Source organism: Pholcus phalangioides, unplaced genomic scaffold (assembly GCF_987345545.1).
Source record: "Pholcus phalangioides strain wild (caught in Gottingen) unplaced genomic scaffold, Ppha-v1.0 ptg000009l_1, whole genome shotgun sequence".
Lineage (NCBI taxonomy): Eukaryota > Metazoa > Arthropoda > Arachnida > Araneae > Pholcidae > Pholcus > Pholcus phalangioides.
The window spans coordinates 44,987,847-45,003,446 of record NW_028301602.1 but is presented as its reverse complement, the minus strand read 5'-3'; the positions used below and the strand labels follow the sequence as shown (position 1 = coordinate 45,003,446).

Below are 15,600 nucleotides of genomic sequence, written 5' to 3'. Positions count from 1 at the left end.
CGATGCTATTAGATACCTTCAGAAGAACAGAAGTTAAAATTAAATTCGAATCAGTTTTTACCAAAATATAACAAAAATATCGTTATAGTAGTTTCAAAATTATCCTAAAAGTATCGTTATAGAGGGATTTATCATAGTAAAAGATATCGTTGTATCGAGAGAAGTTTAACATTAGACCATCGACAATTCCAAACGAGGTTTGAAAATATCGTTGTACAGAGATTTATCATTATATCGAGTATCGTTGTTGAGAGGTTTCGCTGTATTTTCATGTGGACGCAATTTCATTGCTGTCCAGTGTTATCTAACTTGGTACATTAAAGCACAATCAGTAGATAAAGGGTTAAAGATGACTTCGATTATGACTCATTCGACGTCAAATGTAATTTAACAACATTTTTTCTACTTTAAAAATAAATAGTTCTAGCCTCTTCTATATTGAAGTAAAATAAAAAATTGTTCTATATTAATGCTGTGTAGATAGAAGCACCAATCTAACTTTCGTGACCATTCATATCAACTCAGTTATTTTTCATTCCGGGCATTTTTTGCAACAGAAACTATGTCAATTTTTATATATTTTTTGAATTCCGTGAAAAGACACCAGGACACTATCATCCTATTAATTCAATTATTACTCGCAATAAGTGGAAGGAATTTTAATTTGTCATGGAAAACGCGTGGATGAAATCGCTTAATAAATAATGTTGTTTGAAGTAGGGGTTGTTGAAATTTCTGCTTAGCATATACTCAGGCACTTCCATTGCATTTACCCGACAAAAAAAATTGTTTTTTTTCAATTAAATCGCTCATAATTCCACTCGCACACGTAGGGGAAATAAAAAGTGTGTGTGGGTCTCTCCTCCTTTTCTTCTCCTAAGTATTAAACTTTCTAGAAAGCACGTTTTGTTTCGCTTCCCACGATTGTGCATTTTCTTGGCGCCGCCATAATGATTAAATCTGAGCAATTTAAAACTAAAGCCTTTACTTTTGAAAGAGGGAAAAAGAATTTATAAAAGCGAGGGGGAAAAAATAAATACGGAAAAAAAAACCTAATAATAATGGATATCGCGTTTTCCCTTCGAAATGTGCCACCGTCCATCATGACGTCACGACTTCGGAGGGTCACGTGATCGCACGGGATTGGCTTCGATTTCGATATAAATACTAGCGCACTTTTCGGTTTCGGTACATTGGAGATCGTTCATTCCCATCGGTGAAAACACCTCTTCGATAATATCCAAACACCAAATCCTCTCACTCCTCATCCTAAAATGAAGTGCTTTGTTGTATTATCTGTTGTCATCGTCGCGGTTTTCGCTCAGCAGGGACAGAATCCTCCTCCAGGACCACCGGTGAGTATGCAATATTTTTCATCCGATCATTTTACTTTTAATCCCTTACTAGCGAAAATACCTGGGTTTTCCTCATATACTGTCAGCATAAGAGAAAAGGCAAAGGCATTGTGAAGGGTTAGGCATATCTGAAACGCATTGTTTGGGAACGATGGTAGCCGAAGTAAACATTCCAAAAATCATTGTCGAGGCCGAGAAACCATTGTTTCCCGACTGTTTCTCGCCTATTTCGGACATTTGCTCAGTTCTGACGAACTTTTAAAGTAGCTTATCGTTCAAGTTCGCTCGATGATATTCGCTCTTTGTCATAATTATAAAATTTGGCAAAGATCTGTCTAAATTGTAAATTTGTATAGAGAACATACACACATGGAGAAAATCAATTTTAGTGTGGAGTGTTCAGATGCCTCTTTGATACGACACCTACACATATGACAACTTTGGCATACGCTCAAAATCAGATCAGCATAATGCTAATCTTTCAATCCAACGTTTAAATTGGAGTCTAGATAAGTAACTCTCTAGTATGAAATTGTGCAAAATAATCGAGCTCTTCTGAGTTTTTCAACCTTCTAAAAAGGCATTGATAAGATATCTCGCAATTTGTGAAAGGCCTCTAATTTCAGCATTGACAAGCTCAGATATTTTGTAAAGTTGATTTCTCAATGGAACAATTTTCCTCCTTACTTCGCCCCTGCTGAAAATTGAAAGAAATTATGTTTTATTAACAAAAGTCTGATATTTCAAAGGGGGTTCAACGATTTCTTTTTCAGGCCGCAAAAAGGGGTAAATACAAATACAACGCCACAACAGGCAAAATGCCAAACGAGGTGGCTGAGAAAAGATGCCCATGATAAAAAAAGATGCCCCTACGTTAAGGATCACCATTGTGCTTGCTGCTAAATAATGTTAATGTAATACATGCTGAAATATTTCGTCAGCCCTCTTTCCATTGAAGCAAAACTGACAAAAATAATAATATTTTTTTTAATTGATTTATGTTTATTGCATGTCAAAATGTCCTTTATAAAGAATTTTTTTAATTAATTAATTAATTTGGGTTGATATCTTTACTAGTACCATTTTAGTTAGGTATACATATGTGTACCCCAGGTCTTGAATTAAAAAATAATAATCATTATATATTATATTAACTATTTAAACCAATTTAAAACCGTTAAAAATGAGTACACATATGTGTACACTGTGTCAGACTAGAGAAGGCCCGGGCTCTGTCCCTTCTGGGATTTTAGCCCTTTACCCGGTTTGGGTTGGGCTTTCCAGCATGGCCCAGCCGCAAGGTAGCCTGCTTATATCCCACAAGGGACAGAGCGGGGACCATGTTTGGTGTTTGCATGGTTGGGTTGGGCCATGCTAGGGAGAAATAATATGTGTACCTCTTGGAGCGAAGAAGCTAGAAAATATCCAACAGATTCAATTTGTGATACATAAGCTATTAATTAATTTTGATCTGTTTTCAATGGCTCTCGTTTAACCGAATTTTCACTCAACCAGCCTACTATTAAAGTACATATGTCATGTCAACTCATATAATAGCATAAGTAATTTCTTAGACACCATCACCAACTGAAATAGTAAATAAACAATAGTATCTAAGAACTTGGTCGAGGCAAAGTTTGGTCTAAACTTAGAATAAAATAAGTAATGCAACATGAATTTTTCCATTCTTGATAATAAACCAATTTGAACTTCATATTAAAAAAAATTGCATTGTTAAAATATTGCTTTCTTGATTATGTTAATTGCAAGTTCTAAGCAAGTTAATAACTTTTCTTCTCCTCGGCTTGAGTATACACAGAAATATGTGCATATAAGGTAAAACAACATAAATTCAATTGTGAAATGACGTGAAAAACATAGGATAGAAAAACTAAGAAAAAAAAAGAAAAGAAATCTTAAGAGAGAAAGTGGGGAGGGGAATGAAATTTTGGAAATATTTCGTTGAGTCGGCAAATAACTAGAATTTTGGGCCAAAATCGATTTGCGATCGAAGTCAATAAATACGATTCGCAACGTCTGGCAAAAAACAGAGACAATAGCTATTTCTTTTGCCTCTTTCAAAATGTTAAACTAGAATTTAAAAGAATTTGTTGACTCGTGATTTTTTTTCTACTTTCAAAATCTACATTTGACCCCCTATAGAATTGCATTATGTCTGCTTTTTTTTTTTCAGGTCAATTTAATTCGATTCCGCAAAAAAAAGACGATCATTTCGACTGAATCAAACCCGCATATAATAATAAAATATTAATAAAAAAGAAATAATTACAAACAGGACAATGAATATCAACACAAAGGTGCAATATCGTTCATTGCATAATTTCGATATGTAGAGCGCACTATTTCATTCATATAAGAGAAAAAATATTGACCCAATTTCGTACACAACAGAAGTATACGCAGATATAAATATAGTATAGACATTATAAATCTTATTAAACCAAAGTATAACCAGTTGTTTGTTTTTTTTTACCAAAAAAAAAAGATAAACCATAGAGTCTAGAAAGAAATGGAAGAAGAAAAAAAAAACCTCATATGCAAAATGAATAGAAAAGGACGTCGGGTATTATTATTACTGGTACCAGGAAGGAAGTAAGAGTTCGGCTGGTTTTTCACATAAACGCTTTTTCTTCCCAATCGAGGAGATTGACTCAGATTCTCTGACCCGATTTAAATGTTCTGTGACGACTCTCCTCCCTATGTGTGTCCACCGCATTTCACTTTTTTTTTTTACTTTCCTTCGTCTAAGCTTAGAAAAAAAAGTAATTCGTTGTCCAACGGAGCATTTACCGTAACGGCAGTGAACATGAAAAGCTTAATCTTGGTCAAATACGTACCACGCGCGCGATCCAATAATATTAATGCTTTCGAGAAACTTGCAATTATACATAAAATTTCACTAATCTTTCCAACGATTTCCGCCAATAATTTCAGAACTAAATTAATTAAACGTTTGGGTTTAGTGGGACATTAATAAAACTATTACATGACTATCAAACAGATAATTGTCGTAATCTTGGGATTCAAAACGCAAGCTACCGTGTAATCAGTGGCAATATAAAAAGTAAATATTTATTTGTGCTCATTTTAAAATTGAACTCATCATAAGGCTCCGATTAATTTGCCAGTTGCTTTAGTTTTTGAAAACCCGTATGTTTATTTGATTCCCCCGCCCCCTTTCGTGATGGTTTTTTACCCTCCACAGAAAAGAAACTAATTCTCATTAAAATATAGTTTGATTTAATCAGAGCGACGAATTCTTGATCCGTGAAAGAGTTACAAGCTGCTTAGCAATAGAAGATATTATTATTATCTACTTTTAATTATTTTAATTAATTCAGTGTGAAAACAACGGAACACACACACACGCGACAAGTCTTGCTGTATCTTGATCCGGATGACTGGAACTAGAAGGAATAATTTTCGACAATGATTGCGTGCAATATGGATTATTACTATTAAATTTATTGTCAAGATAACTTTGGCTCATACGCTTCGTTTACGATTCTTTCATTAGCTTTTGAGATTAAGAGGAATTATTATCACATTAAGAGAAATATGTATTTCGGACGCTCAGGGTGAGGTTAGACTTGGTTTAATTTTTCATTGGTCGCATGCGAATTTTCTCGGGGGTGGGGGGGGGGAGTTTACGTTTTAACCGGAAAAATAACACCATAATCTTGGCTTGAGAGCCCCCCCCCCCTTGCGTACGCCAATGGTTGCATGTTAAATAAACGGGAATTCTGTAGACCAGGCATTTTCAACCTTTTACGTTCCATGGGCTCCTATTTCTTGTAGTAAGCATGTAAATTTATGTGATGTCACACAGCAGCTGTTATAAAACCTAGAAACATTCGCGGAGATCTTGTTTCTCAATGTGTTTGCTGCTCACAATGACGTTAAATTTACGAGATCGCGTTTACCTAGTCAAATTGTTTTACCAAAACATCAATTCCGCAGTAACTGTTCTACGGAAATATCGGACTTGGAAGAGGAAGAAAACCCGTTTCTCTATAGGCGCAGTACATGAGATTTCGCTTCAGGTGGAAGAGGGCAGAGCTTCAAATTCTCGTGGTACTAGTGTCAGTCGCGTAGCACAGGCGTTGGATAGGCCACTATCCATAAGATCATGCGGAATATCATCGGATATTATCTATACAAACTTTCACTTCTGCAGCGGTTGCTATGTCAGATTTTCTCATCAAAGCTCACGGATCCCCCTCTCCCACCGAATGCCCCCCTCAAACTCCTGCTGTAGACAGACATAGGCGGAATAGACGTGAAAAGCTGGAAAGGGAACGATAATGAAAGCTGGGGGGAAGCATGATAATGATGATGCCAATTCATATGCATATATATTAGATCAGTCGGCTCCGTCATTGGCGCTAGCGAGGAGGAGTGGGGGGGGGGTGCATATCTCCTACCATGTAGACAGACGTACGGAGGTACGAAGGATACAGCAACACCTGACCGAAAAATTGCAGAGAGTACTGAAACGAAATTAAAATGCATCAACTAGGGAAATGATTCCTAACCTGTGAGACACGCGAACCCCGTGGGGTACGTGATGGATCATTGGGGGTACATAACCTACGTGAGCATTTCGAAAGGTACGCAACACACACCTCGTATACATACAAGCGATACGCCTTTTCTATTTTTCTATGCAAAAGCATAAGAATATAATGTCCTTGCTATGCTCCTTGAAGAATTCGGAAAAATATAGAAATGTATTAGTGACATTATGGAATATCACCACAGTAACAAGATAACGATAGTCACCGATTTTTTCAGGCGGTGCGGAAAGGTCCTTGAGCTCGTTAAAAACTTGTGGTCGAGGGGGTTATTATACGGAATTAACATGGTAGTAGTGGCAAGGACGCGATCCAATTCCATACATACCTGCATATTATGTTTATCTTTCTTTTCCTTTTTTTGAGAAAGGGGGGAAGGTCACCCATAGGAAATAATGTCGTTTCGTATGACAGTGTCACAGAAGATGAAAGTTTTTTTTTGAAGTTGAGGGTGAGAACAAAGCTGTAAATCTGTAGGTGCAGCCAAGTGGATCGGCGGATATCAATGATTGCGCATTGTGGGGCTACATTCAAAGTGGGTTTCATCACTCAATGGCATTCATACTTGGATTCATTTCCATTGCATTCCATTTCCGGAATTCACTCACTCTATGGACTTTTGGACTTCCTAATGATTCTTTTCCAATGGGGGACATAGAAAAACACATTTGTGCGTGTGTGTATATACACGACGACAATGAAAACCTAATTAGAAATCCACAACCCGCTACATAAGGTTCACAAAAGTGGTCCTTCACCCTTTTGAAGACGACAACATCGCGAAACTTTTGCCAGACTTATTTCGAAATTATCAAATGATCGAAACTAAATTGCTCTCATTCATTTTTCACAATAATTAAGGTTAATTTGTAACATTTAAATTGTGTATACGAGTGTAAAAAAAAAACCCAAAAAGAATGGTGAAATGCTCAAGGTTTCGTTGAAGTTTCCATGATAACGTAGTGCATTCAGAAGCGCAAACTTGTATCCGGCCAGTGAGCCCGTCCCCCCACCCCCAATATTTTTCCCATCTCCATAGTACCTATAGAAATATTAGGTTTGAGCCTTCCCCCCCCCTATTATTTAAACCCTCCTAGCTCCCAATATTTCCAATAACTTTATAAGCCTATGGGTGCATTTGATAGTTGTAAATGGACTTGAACTTTATATTTTGTTGGTCCAGTGGCGCCAGAGTCGGAGGTGCAGTGGGTTCTCAAGTACTCACGGATATTTCTAGAGAGGATTCTAGTTCAAGCACCACCAGAATTGATTTAGAAGTCAAAAAATTGCCTATATGAGATGCAAGATGAGTATTCACAGGTTCAAAATACTTCCGTCGCCCCTGGACAGATCTAATGTGTTTGACAAGACTTGAGCAGCAAAAACTATCCTAAACATAATCATATTATGGCCTTTTATTCTGGGGGGGGGGGGCGGCACGGGTTTAAATCAAGTGGAAAGTGAGCCATGATAGGTGTTTCAGTGGGGCGAAAAGAGCTGTAAAGAAATAGAACGTTCAAGTGAAATATGGTGGGGGAAAAATACTTTCAGAATCCAACAAAACTGCATGTAGAACCTGGACCCTCTTTGACCTCCCCCACCCCGGCATGATCTGGGGGCCTTATGTCCACAGGAGGGATTACATGATGAGATATGGCGCAATGATTTTCATGAGTAAGTATTCGGACATACAAGGTTTCTTCCGGCTAAGTATGAGGTCACAAAACCAGTGCCAGACACGACCTAGGGACCTCAAGCAAAAAGTGGGACCTCATGATAATGAGATCTGATAACAATTTTCGATAATAAGTATGTAAACTGGTAAGCATTTATATCTAACCAGGAAGGGTGGGGGGGGGGGCATCTGATGCTCTTAAGATTGTACAGAACATCACCTTGCTCGGGAAAGGGGGGGGGGCATGATCAGTGCCGTCTTAACGCATGGGCCCACCCGGGCACGGCCCGGGGGCCTCAGGAGAAGAGGGGCCTCACAAAAATGAGAATTAGTTCAAATTTTGGAGAATTTGCCTGGTAGGGCCTGAGAAAAATCACTTGGCCCGGGGGCCCATGATTCTCTTAAGACGGCCCTGGGCATGATGCTGAGATGGACCTGCATTGAACCTCCACAAGAAGGAACAAAGAAGTTCACTGAACTCGAAGCCCAGGGGTTCAGAGATTGACCTTAAGTTTTGTACGCGATAAATTTACTCAAAAAATCATTTCATTAACTATAAAGGTTCTCTCTCGTGAATGAGGGTGGGCGTTGGATAAAGGGGAGGGGGAGGGTTTCGAGAAGAAAATATGGTCCAAAGGGGGGGAATCATGGACAATAAAGGTTAAGAAACACTGGTGTAACATTTTGTCAAGTCAGATGTTCTGAAATGAGTAGAAGTTTCAGGAAGTTATGTAGTGTATATATATATATACACATTTTCTTGAATACAGATTTATGTTTGAATGCTTTCTATTATTTTATAGGAGGTCAACTGGGGAAAATGCCCTGAATTGGAGCCAAGTCTATCTGAACAGGTAAATATTATTCATTAATATCCTACATTTCAGTAGAGTTTCATGATGATGCGTAATCTAAATATCGATGCATATCTCGGAAAATGCATATTTTCTGAGATAAACATTGATGTTTCTTAGTTATGAAAGTCTCATTTGTGCTTGTGTTTCAGAGAGCCAAGGGACAAGTCATCGAGCAGTGCCTGGAGAAGAACCCACCACCATCTGCAGCTGCAGGTTCGGAACCTACCAAGGTATAACTCGCATTTATCAAACTTATTGTAAATCAGTGTTTCCCGAAACTGGCAAATACCAGGGTCCTGGGTCCAACTGGGCCGAGGCCTTGGAGTTAAACGGGGATGGGGTCCCACTATATTATTAGATAATTTCATTTATTCTGCGGCTTTTTTTTTTTCATGAATTCTGAAATTATTTTTTCATTGAATGTGAATTTTCCTTAATTACGAAATTATCTTTTCTTTGTGTATAAATTATGGGGACTATGTGCGAAAAGCCTAATTTAACATTTTACACCAGAAAACAACGGGACAAATCCTGAATAATTTATCTTTATGATCATTTTCTTTATGTTCCAGTAGTTTCATCATACATTTTTAACTTCCAGTCAGAAAAAAAATTTAAGACCAAATACAGTCCACGCCGCTTAATGCGATCACATCGGGAATTCTGATAATGATAACTATATCCGAAAAAAGTCCCGTTCGCAATGAGATAACTATACATCCTATATGTTAAACGGGTGTTGGTAAAACGGGAAAACTGTTATTATTCCCACATAATTGTTGCACACAATGTTCACTCATCCCATTTCTTTCTTTTTTTTTTAATTCTAAAACGGGACTTTTTTTTCTTTTCTTTTTTTTACTTTAAGCTAAAATGCTGCTTTTTTCTTTTATTCAGAAATCGTGAGCCTTTAGAATGAAACTGTCTAATGTGTATTACGAATCACGATGCTTTTTTTATGATGTTACGGTACGTTCAGAACATTCCCTTGAGAAAGTTTTTCGGAAAAGGAAAATTGAATCTGGTCAACAGAAAGAAACTGATCAAGAATGGGAAAGGAAAATACTTTTTTTTTTGTCAAACATTTGCCTTCACTATAGGAAGCCATTGCAAAAGCAGCTCCATATGTACATGCATAACAGCGAATATTACGGACCGATTACGCGACATTAATTACAGAAATGTTTGTCAACGGAGGAGAGGAGGTGAAAGGAAACACCTTCTAGTCTCCTACGTAGTCTTACAGCGCGATAATGATAAATTACAGGGGGGAAATAAGTTTGGTTGAAACAGGGGGTGCTTAACCTTTTGAAGAGTGCGCGCCACTTAATTGGTTTTAAAACGTGTCGCGGGCCGAATAAGTTATCTGTAAATGTGCTGCGGGCCACTCAAGTGATCCGAAAGAGCACCCCGGGTCCCTTGAGTGGTCTGGGAATGTGTTGCGGGTAACAAAAGCAGTCTGGGAATGTGCCCGGGCCACTTAAGAAATCCGTTCATGTGCTGCTTCGTTCATTTTTACAAAATTAAGTTTGACGTCACGGGCCACATCAGATGACTCCGAGGGTCTCATTTGGCCAGCTGGTCATGAGTTAAGCATATACGTGTTAAACCTCAGCTTCAGAATGCGCAAAAAAAACCTTTCGACGAAAAAAGATGACATTATCCGAAGTCCTGATACCAAAAAACGAATATTTTTCCCCCGTGTCATAATACTGGTTTGTTATGTTCTTTGCAAAAGTGATAACAATACCCGAATGATAGCATTATCAGTGATTTTAATGAGCGGCGTCGACTGAAGTTTAACAAAAATGTCACCTCACTTTTTTTTTGTCAGACTACGAGGAAAAAATTACAGAGAGAGGAAAATCCCCATCAAACATCATTTTGGTCCGTTTTGGACAATGTAGGTCACTTACATAAAATTCAGAGAGTGAAGAGCGTGGAATCATCAGAGATAAAAGAGTTACGAAATTCTCTTCCTCCAAGAAGCGTCCCGTTTTTAAATTAGAATCACTTTAATTACGTTTACATGATATATATATATGGTCTCCAATATTTTTCATTTCAATCTGATGTGCAGGTGCAGTGTGATATCGTGCACCGGAATACAAAATGGGTAGCTTTTTTTTTTTCAAGGTCAAATTTCTATGTGGTCTGAGGACCTTGAAAAATGTTGAGTGAGAATATTCGAAGGTTGCCGCCGTTGTGTAGGCGACATGTAAGAACCAGAAACCTTTCTCATGAATTCAAATTAGACGGTTTTTAATGCTGTGCAAGTGAACGAGACGGGGGAGAGAACGGGAGGGCGATTTCAGCCCTGACATTTTCTGGGCCAAGGGCAACCGTTTGAACTAACTCCAAGTCTTTCCCCTCCATCTAGAAGTCTGACGAAACGTGAGAAATCAGGCGGTCAATCTTAGTCTACACTATACAGCATGGACATTATACGATTACCCCATGTTTATTCATCACTAAACCAATGTCTATGTATTTTCTTACGAAAATATTCAGAAGGGTGGTATTGAGAGATTGCTACATGAGAAGGAGAAAGACAGAAAAATACTATACATCGGATGGTGGGGGGTGTTCTAAATGCTTTGCGCCATTAACACTAAAACCAGAGACACCCTTACAACCGCGAATATTATTCAGCACATATATAAGAACATTAAATTACTTTTTACCCATTATAAAACCCCCTCCCCTCAACCAAAACCTTTCCAAGGACAAAGTGGTTAAGAGCATTACTACTACAACTACTTAACCGCATAATGACTCTCTCGCAAACATTCTTCTGACGAATTTCTAACGAATTAGTGCATACCGGAACACCTGTTTTAAATGTAAGTACGAATCTAACGTATTGATGTTGTCAGAGTTATGCTTGTTTCGCGTCCTTCTGACACAGCCATCTATTTCCCATATTCTGAAGTGAAAGTGGCAGATGCCTGAATTTTGTTTTTGTGTCACGAGGGTATCGCGTTGAAGGTCTGTGGAGAGAATTTTTCAAATGGGATATTTTAGAACAGTGTTTCTCTCAACTAAATGGTCCACTGCCAGACTCCAAAATTAATTCTAATATAATTAAAGTTATTCCCACTCCCACAAGCTCAAAAATCTGTGGTCTCTCTAGATCAAAGTTTTTATTGGTTCAACATGGAGCCCTCAAAACGTTCGGGGGGGGGGGGGTGCTGATAGCATCATATCAATTTTCTATTAGCGATATACAAGGTAGTGAGCAAAGTCCCTCGGCCACATTTTACTAGCGAACTGTTGATCGTATAAAAAGTTGGTTTTTGTATTTTAATAACTATGCAACCCCTTGGATATGAATGACGTTTCTACACGTGTTGTTCCGATACTTTTTCTTATTGGAAGTATTCCTCTAGGATCAACGGTTTGCCAGTAAAATGTGGCCTATGGACTTTCCTGTACATTAAATAAGAATCATATACAAATGGGAAAAAACTTCCGAAATTTTTCCATCTTTCTTAATTTCATAAAATATACGGTATATTAACTTGAATACCCCTTAACCCTTTAAACGGCATTGACGAGATATCTCGCCTTAAAAACCTTTTATTTTAGTAATATGTGACAATATCAGATATTTTGTAAAGCTGATTTCTCAATGAAGCGCATTTCCCTATACTCTTTACTGTGCACCTGCTGAATATTGGAAGAAAGCCTCCTTTTCATAAAAAAATATATGGTATTTTACAGGGGGGTTTAAGTGGTTTAAAAAAAGACTTGGATTCGATTAATTAATTAATCAGCAATCAAAACGCTAGACATCCGTCGACGAAACAAAATGAAAAAGTCGCCGTTAAGTCGATCAGGTACCTAATGATAAATCGTTTTTAAAAACATTTGTTTTTGTTTCTTTCTAAAAACTTCCTGTTTCAGAGAGAAACGAGTTTTCAAAGAATTATAGGAATAAGAACTCTCTAGGAAAAATATTCAATGATAAAACCAAACAAACTGGAGAAAAAGAAAAATGTTAGTCATACTTGAAAATCCTGTTTTATGAATAACATCCACTTTTTCTAAATAAAGTAAAAATCGAAATGCAAATTGATTTTCGTGGAAATTCAACCAAACGGAAACAGAATTAGATGATGATAACGACAAAAATAATAAATCCTAGGGACTTATTGCAATTAGTCATTCATCTAATATTAATTCAACTGATGACAAAATAAATGGGTCAATGATGTGGGTCAGGTTTTCCTCGTGTTAAATTAGTGTGATCACTGTATATCAAAAGTGAAAAAAAAAACATTTAACTTTCTCCTTCCAGGAACAGCTCGAATCCCACCGAGAAACTATCACGACCTGCGCCCTCCAGGCAGAAGGCTGGGTGAGTTTCTTATCTCTCTTTTTCGTTACTATTATATTCCTCTCACTCACCGAGAGATGCCTTACATTTCTATCTTAATTCGAATGTCAACATGCGTTACTAATGTCGACTTAATTGCAACAAGAGTTTGGCAATATCCGGCCAGTCACACACTCCAACACCCGGGCCGATTGAGAAAGACGTTCCAAGTCGAACGCTTTCAGCGAAAAATATTCAAATCTTTCTCGTGTAGAGGTCACTTTTATCATACAGAAAATGCTTTTGGTTGCAGAAAGTTGAAACAGAAGGGCCACACGTGAAAGAATTAATGTGGAAAAAAAAAAGCGCTTCTAGAGGCAGAATCTTGCATCATTGAAATCTGTTTTCCTTTGCGGAGAAAAATCGCCGATGTATAAAAAGAAAACTAATTGATGAAAATCTCACGGGAAAAGGTTCGAAACTATTCGTCTACGATGCGATTATCTGATTTTAGTGATATCGGATTAGAGGAGGTACAGAAGCCTAGGATGTATAGAGCCTATACCCTGTGCCGTCTTAACGCATGGGGGCCCACCCGACCACCTAAAGAGAAGCGGGACCTCAAAAAAATGAGTAGTTGAATTTTGAATTTTTCGAGAATTTGCTAGGTAGGGCTTCAGAAAAATCACTTGGCCCGGGGGCCCCATGATGCTCTTAAGACGGCCCTACCTATACCTCCTCTAAGGAGCTGAGGGTGCAATGGGTGCTCCAGCACCCACAGTACAGGCGCGGATCCAGGACGGTGTCGGGAGGGGCGGATTGTGCAAGTTCGTTGAATCGTCCCGTATTTTACGGGATAGATAAATTTCTCCCACGTTAGCCTAGTTACGCCCCTGGGGAATACAGTACAAGCGAACCTTTCAGAGAATATTGAAATAATAATTAAAAACTAGAACACGTTCGTACGCCATCCATACGTCATTTTGAGAATTTCATCTCGAGACAACTCAAATAATCCCATGATGATTGAGCGGGACACTAAGGCTATCATCAGAAAGCGATTGGAGCAGTTAAAGTTCTGGATCAAATAAGTCTGTCATACACATATAACATCAAAAATACAATTTTAATGATACAAAAAATGACCGCAATTCATACAACTACTAAAGTGGAATTATTATTCTATGATTTCAGTTCAACTTTGATGGATCCTACAAATTCGACAGGGCAAAGAAGGAAATCGAAGGAAAGAACTTGAAGGTAAATCCCTGTGTACACAGAAAAGCTATTTTTGAATTGTACATGTACTACCTTCCCTTCCCCCAATTTTGAAAAAAAAACCTTATTTTTTGTAATCTTTTGCGCAGGTTGCTCCTCAGATTCTTGCCAAACATGAAGATTGCACAAAGGAAGCTGTAAGTATATTAATCTTTATAATGTTAACATTTAGGAATTTTGAAAAAAAAGCATGCGTGCACATGTGCATATTTTAATTTTGATTGTGATCTTGCAGAGGGAGAACTTCCCCAACAGGAATATCCAACAAGTTCAACTCTACCAAGCATGCATGGACTATCACATCACACAAGTATGCTCATATTTTCTTTTGGTTCCAAATTAGAGAGATGATTAATCTATACTTACTATCATCGCAGAAATATTTTTTAAACTCGATTCTAAAATATGATTCAATAAAGCCTATTTATACAAAAATTTATTGTTTTTGTTTTCTCTTTTCCCAGATTTGTGACATCAAGATCTCTGGTTCTGCGTAAAGAGCCTTTCAAAAGAGGTAATATTTAATATAACACTTCTAATAATCAATAAAATTATTTCAATTTCCGTACAGGCTGAATTATAAATTAAACATATACTGTATAAGAATTTCAAATCATCTCTTGAAAGAATGTTTTTACACAGATCCCCATTTTCTTTTTGAATCATGAGTACAACACAAAAAGATTATTCCAAGAAATTCTAAATATTTTATATAAAATACCAGTATTCAAGAAATATGCATGCAGCATTTATAAATAATTTGCACAATAACAAATGTAAAGATCAAATCTTGATTGTGATAAAATATGATAAAAATTATCAAAACATTTTTGCACTCCTCTCAGTATTACCAAAATAAAATAAGAAACAACAGGCTGCAATTCTTCCTAGACTCAATTTGAAAAAGTGTCTCCGCAGAGAGCAGGCAGACCTTCAACACGATACTTACATAACATGAAAATTCAGGCATTTATGAAACATAAAAAACAGGTGGCAGAACCAGTATAACACGGAACAAGAATAACTGTGTGATAGTTCTTCCCTTGTGGCTTAATGTATGAAATCATCAATTTATCATCAGAAAATTACTTGATTCTAATTATGATGCAATATGAACATCAGAAAAAAAAATAAAATTCATATCTTATTTTGTTTCCATTTCAAAAAATGAGCAGAAAATTCTTTTTTTTTATTTATCTTGAAATTTTAGAAACAGTGCATAGGAAAATAATTCATGAGCATCAATTAAGATTAAGAATTTTTTTCCTTTCTATTTTTAGCTTTTCCTGTTCAAGCCTTTTTTCTGAGAGCGTCAACACTATGAGAAGATTCCAGTGAACAGGAAACACTTTTTTTAACAGTTCATTTTTTTTATGTGTTGTAGAAAATGTATAGTGAAATCAGCTGAAGATGAACGGATGTGAATTCAGAAATTTTTTTACAATTTCTTGTAATGTTAAGGTAATAAAATGTTTGTTTTAAATTCGTTTAATCTTTTTTTTTCACAATTTTTGTTTTAAAC

At 37.0% G+C, this 15,600-nt stretch overlaps 1 protein-coding gene across 1 annotated transcript; it reads left to right on the top strand.

The window, feature by feature from the left end:
* Positions 1 to 1,171: 1,171 nt before the first annotated feature.
* LOC149083165 (uncharacterized) lies at positions 1,172 to 15,561 on the top strand. The gene is made up of 9 exons (XM_089236334.1): positions 1,172 to 1,355; positions 8,429 to 8,479; positions 8,632 to 8,712; positions 12,783 to 12,842; positions 13,995 to 14,060; positions 14,168 to 14,215; positions 14,314 to 14,388; positions 14,543 to 14,592; positions 15,359 to 15,561. The coding sequence occupies exons 1-8, from the start codon at positions 1,275 to 1,277 to the stop codon at positions 14,573 to 14,575; spliced, it is 495 nt and encodes a 164-aa protein (XP_089092460.1). The 5' UTR covers positions 1,172 to 1,274; the 3' UTR covers positions 14,576 to 14,592; positions 15,359 to 15,561.
* The last annotated feature ends 39 nt before the right edge of the window (positions 15,562 to 15,600 follow it).

What these genes read in the sequence shown, in the direction of transcription:
- LOC149083165 (XM_089236334.1), top strand. Translation starts at nt 1,275, where the DNA reads ATGAAGTGCTTTGTTGTATTATCTGTTGTCATCGTCGCGGTTTTCGCT. An exon ending in TCGAAGGAAAGAACTTGAAG is followed by an intron (nt 14,061 to 14,167) that starts GTAAATCCCTGT and finishes TCTTTTGCGCAG; the next exon opens with GTTGCTCCTCAGATTCTTGC. An exon ending in AAGATTGCACAAAGGAAGCT is followed by an intron (nt 14,216 to 14,313) that starts GTAAGTATATTA and finishes GTGATCTTGCAG; the next exon opens with AGGGAGAACTTCCCCAACAG.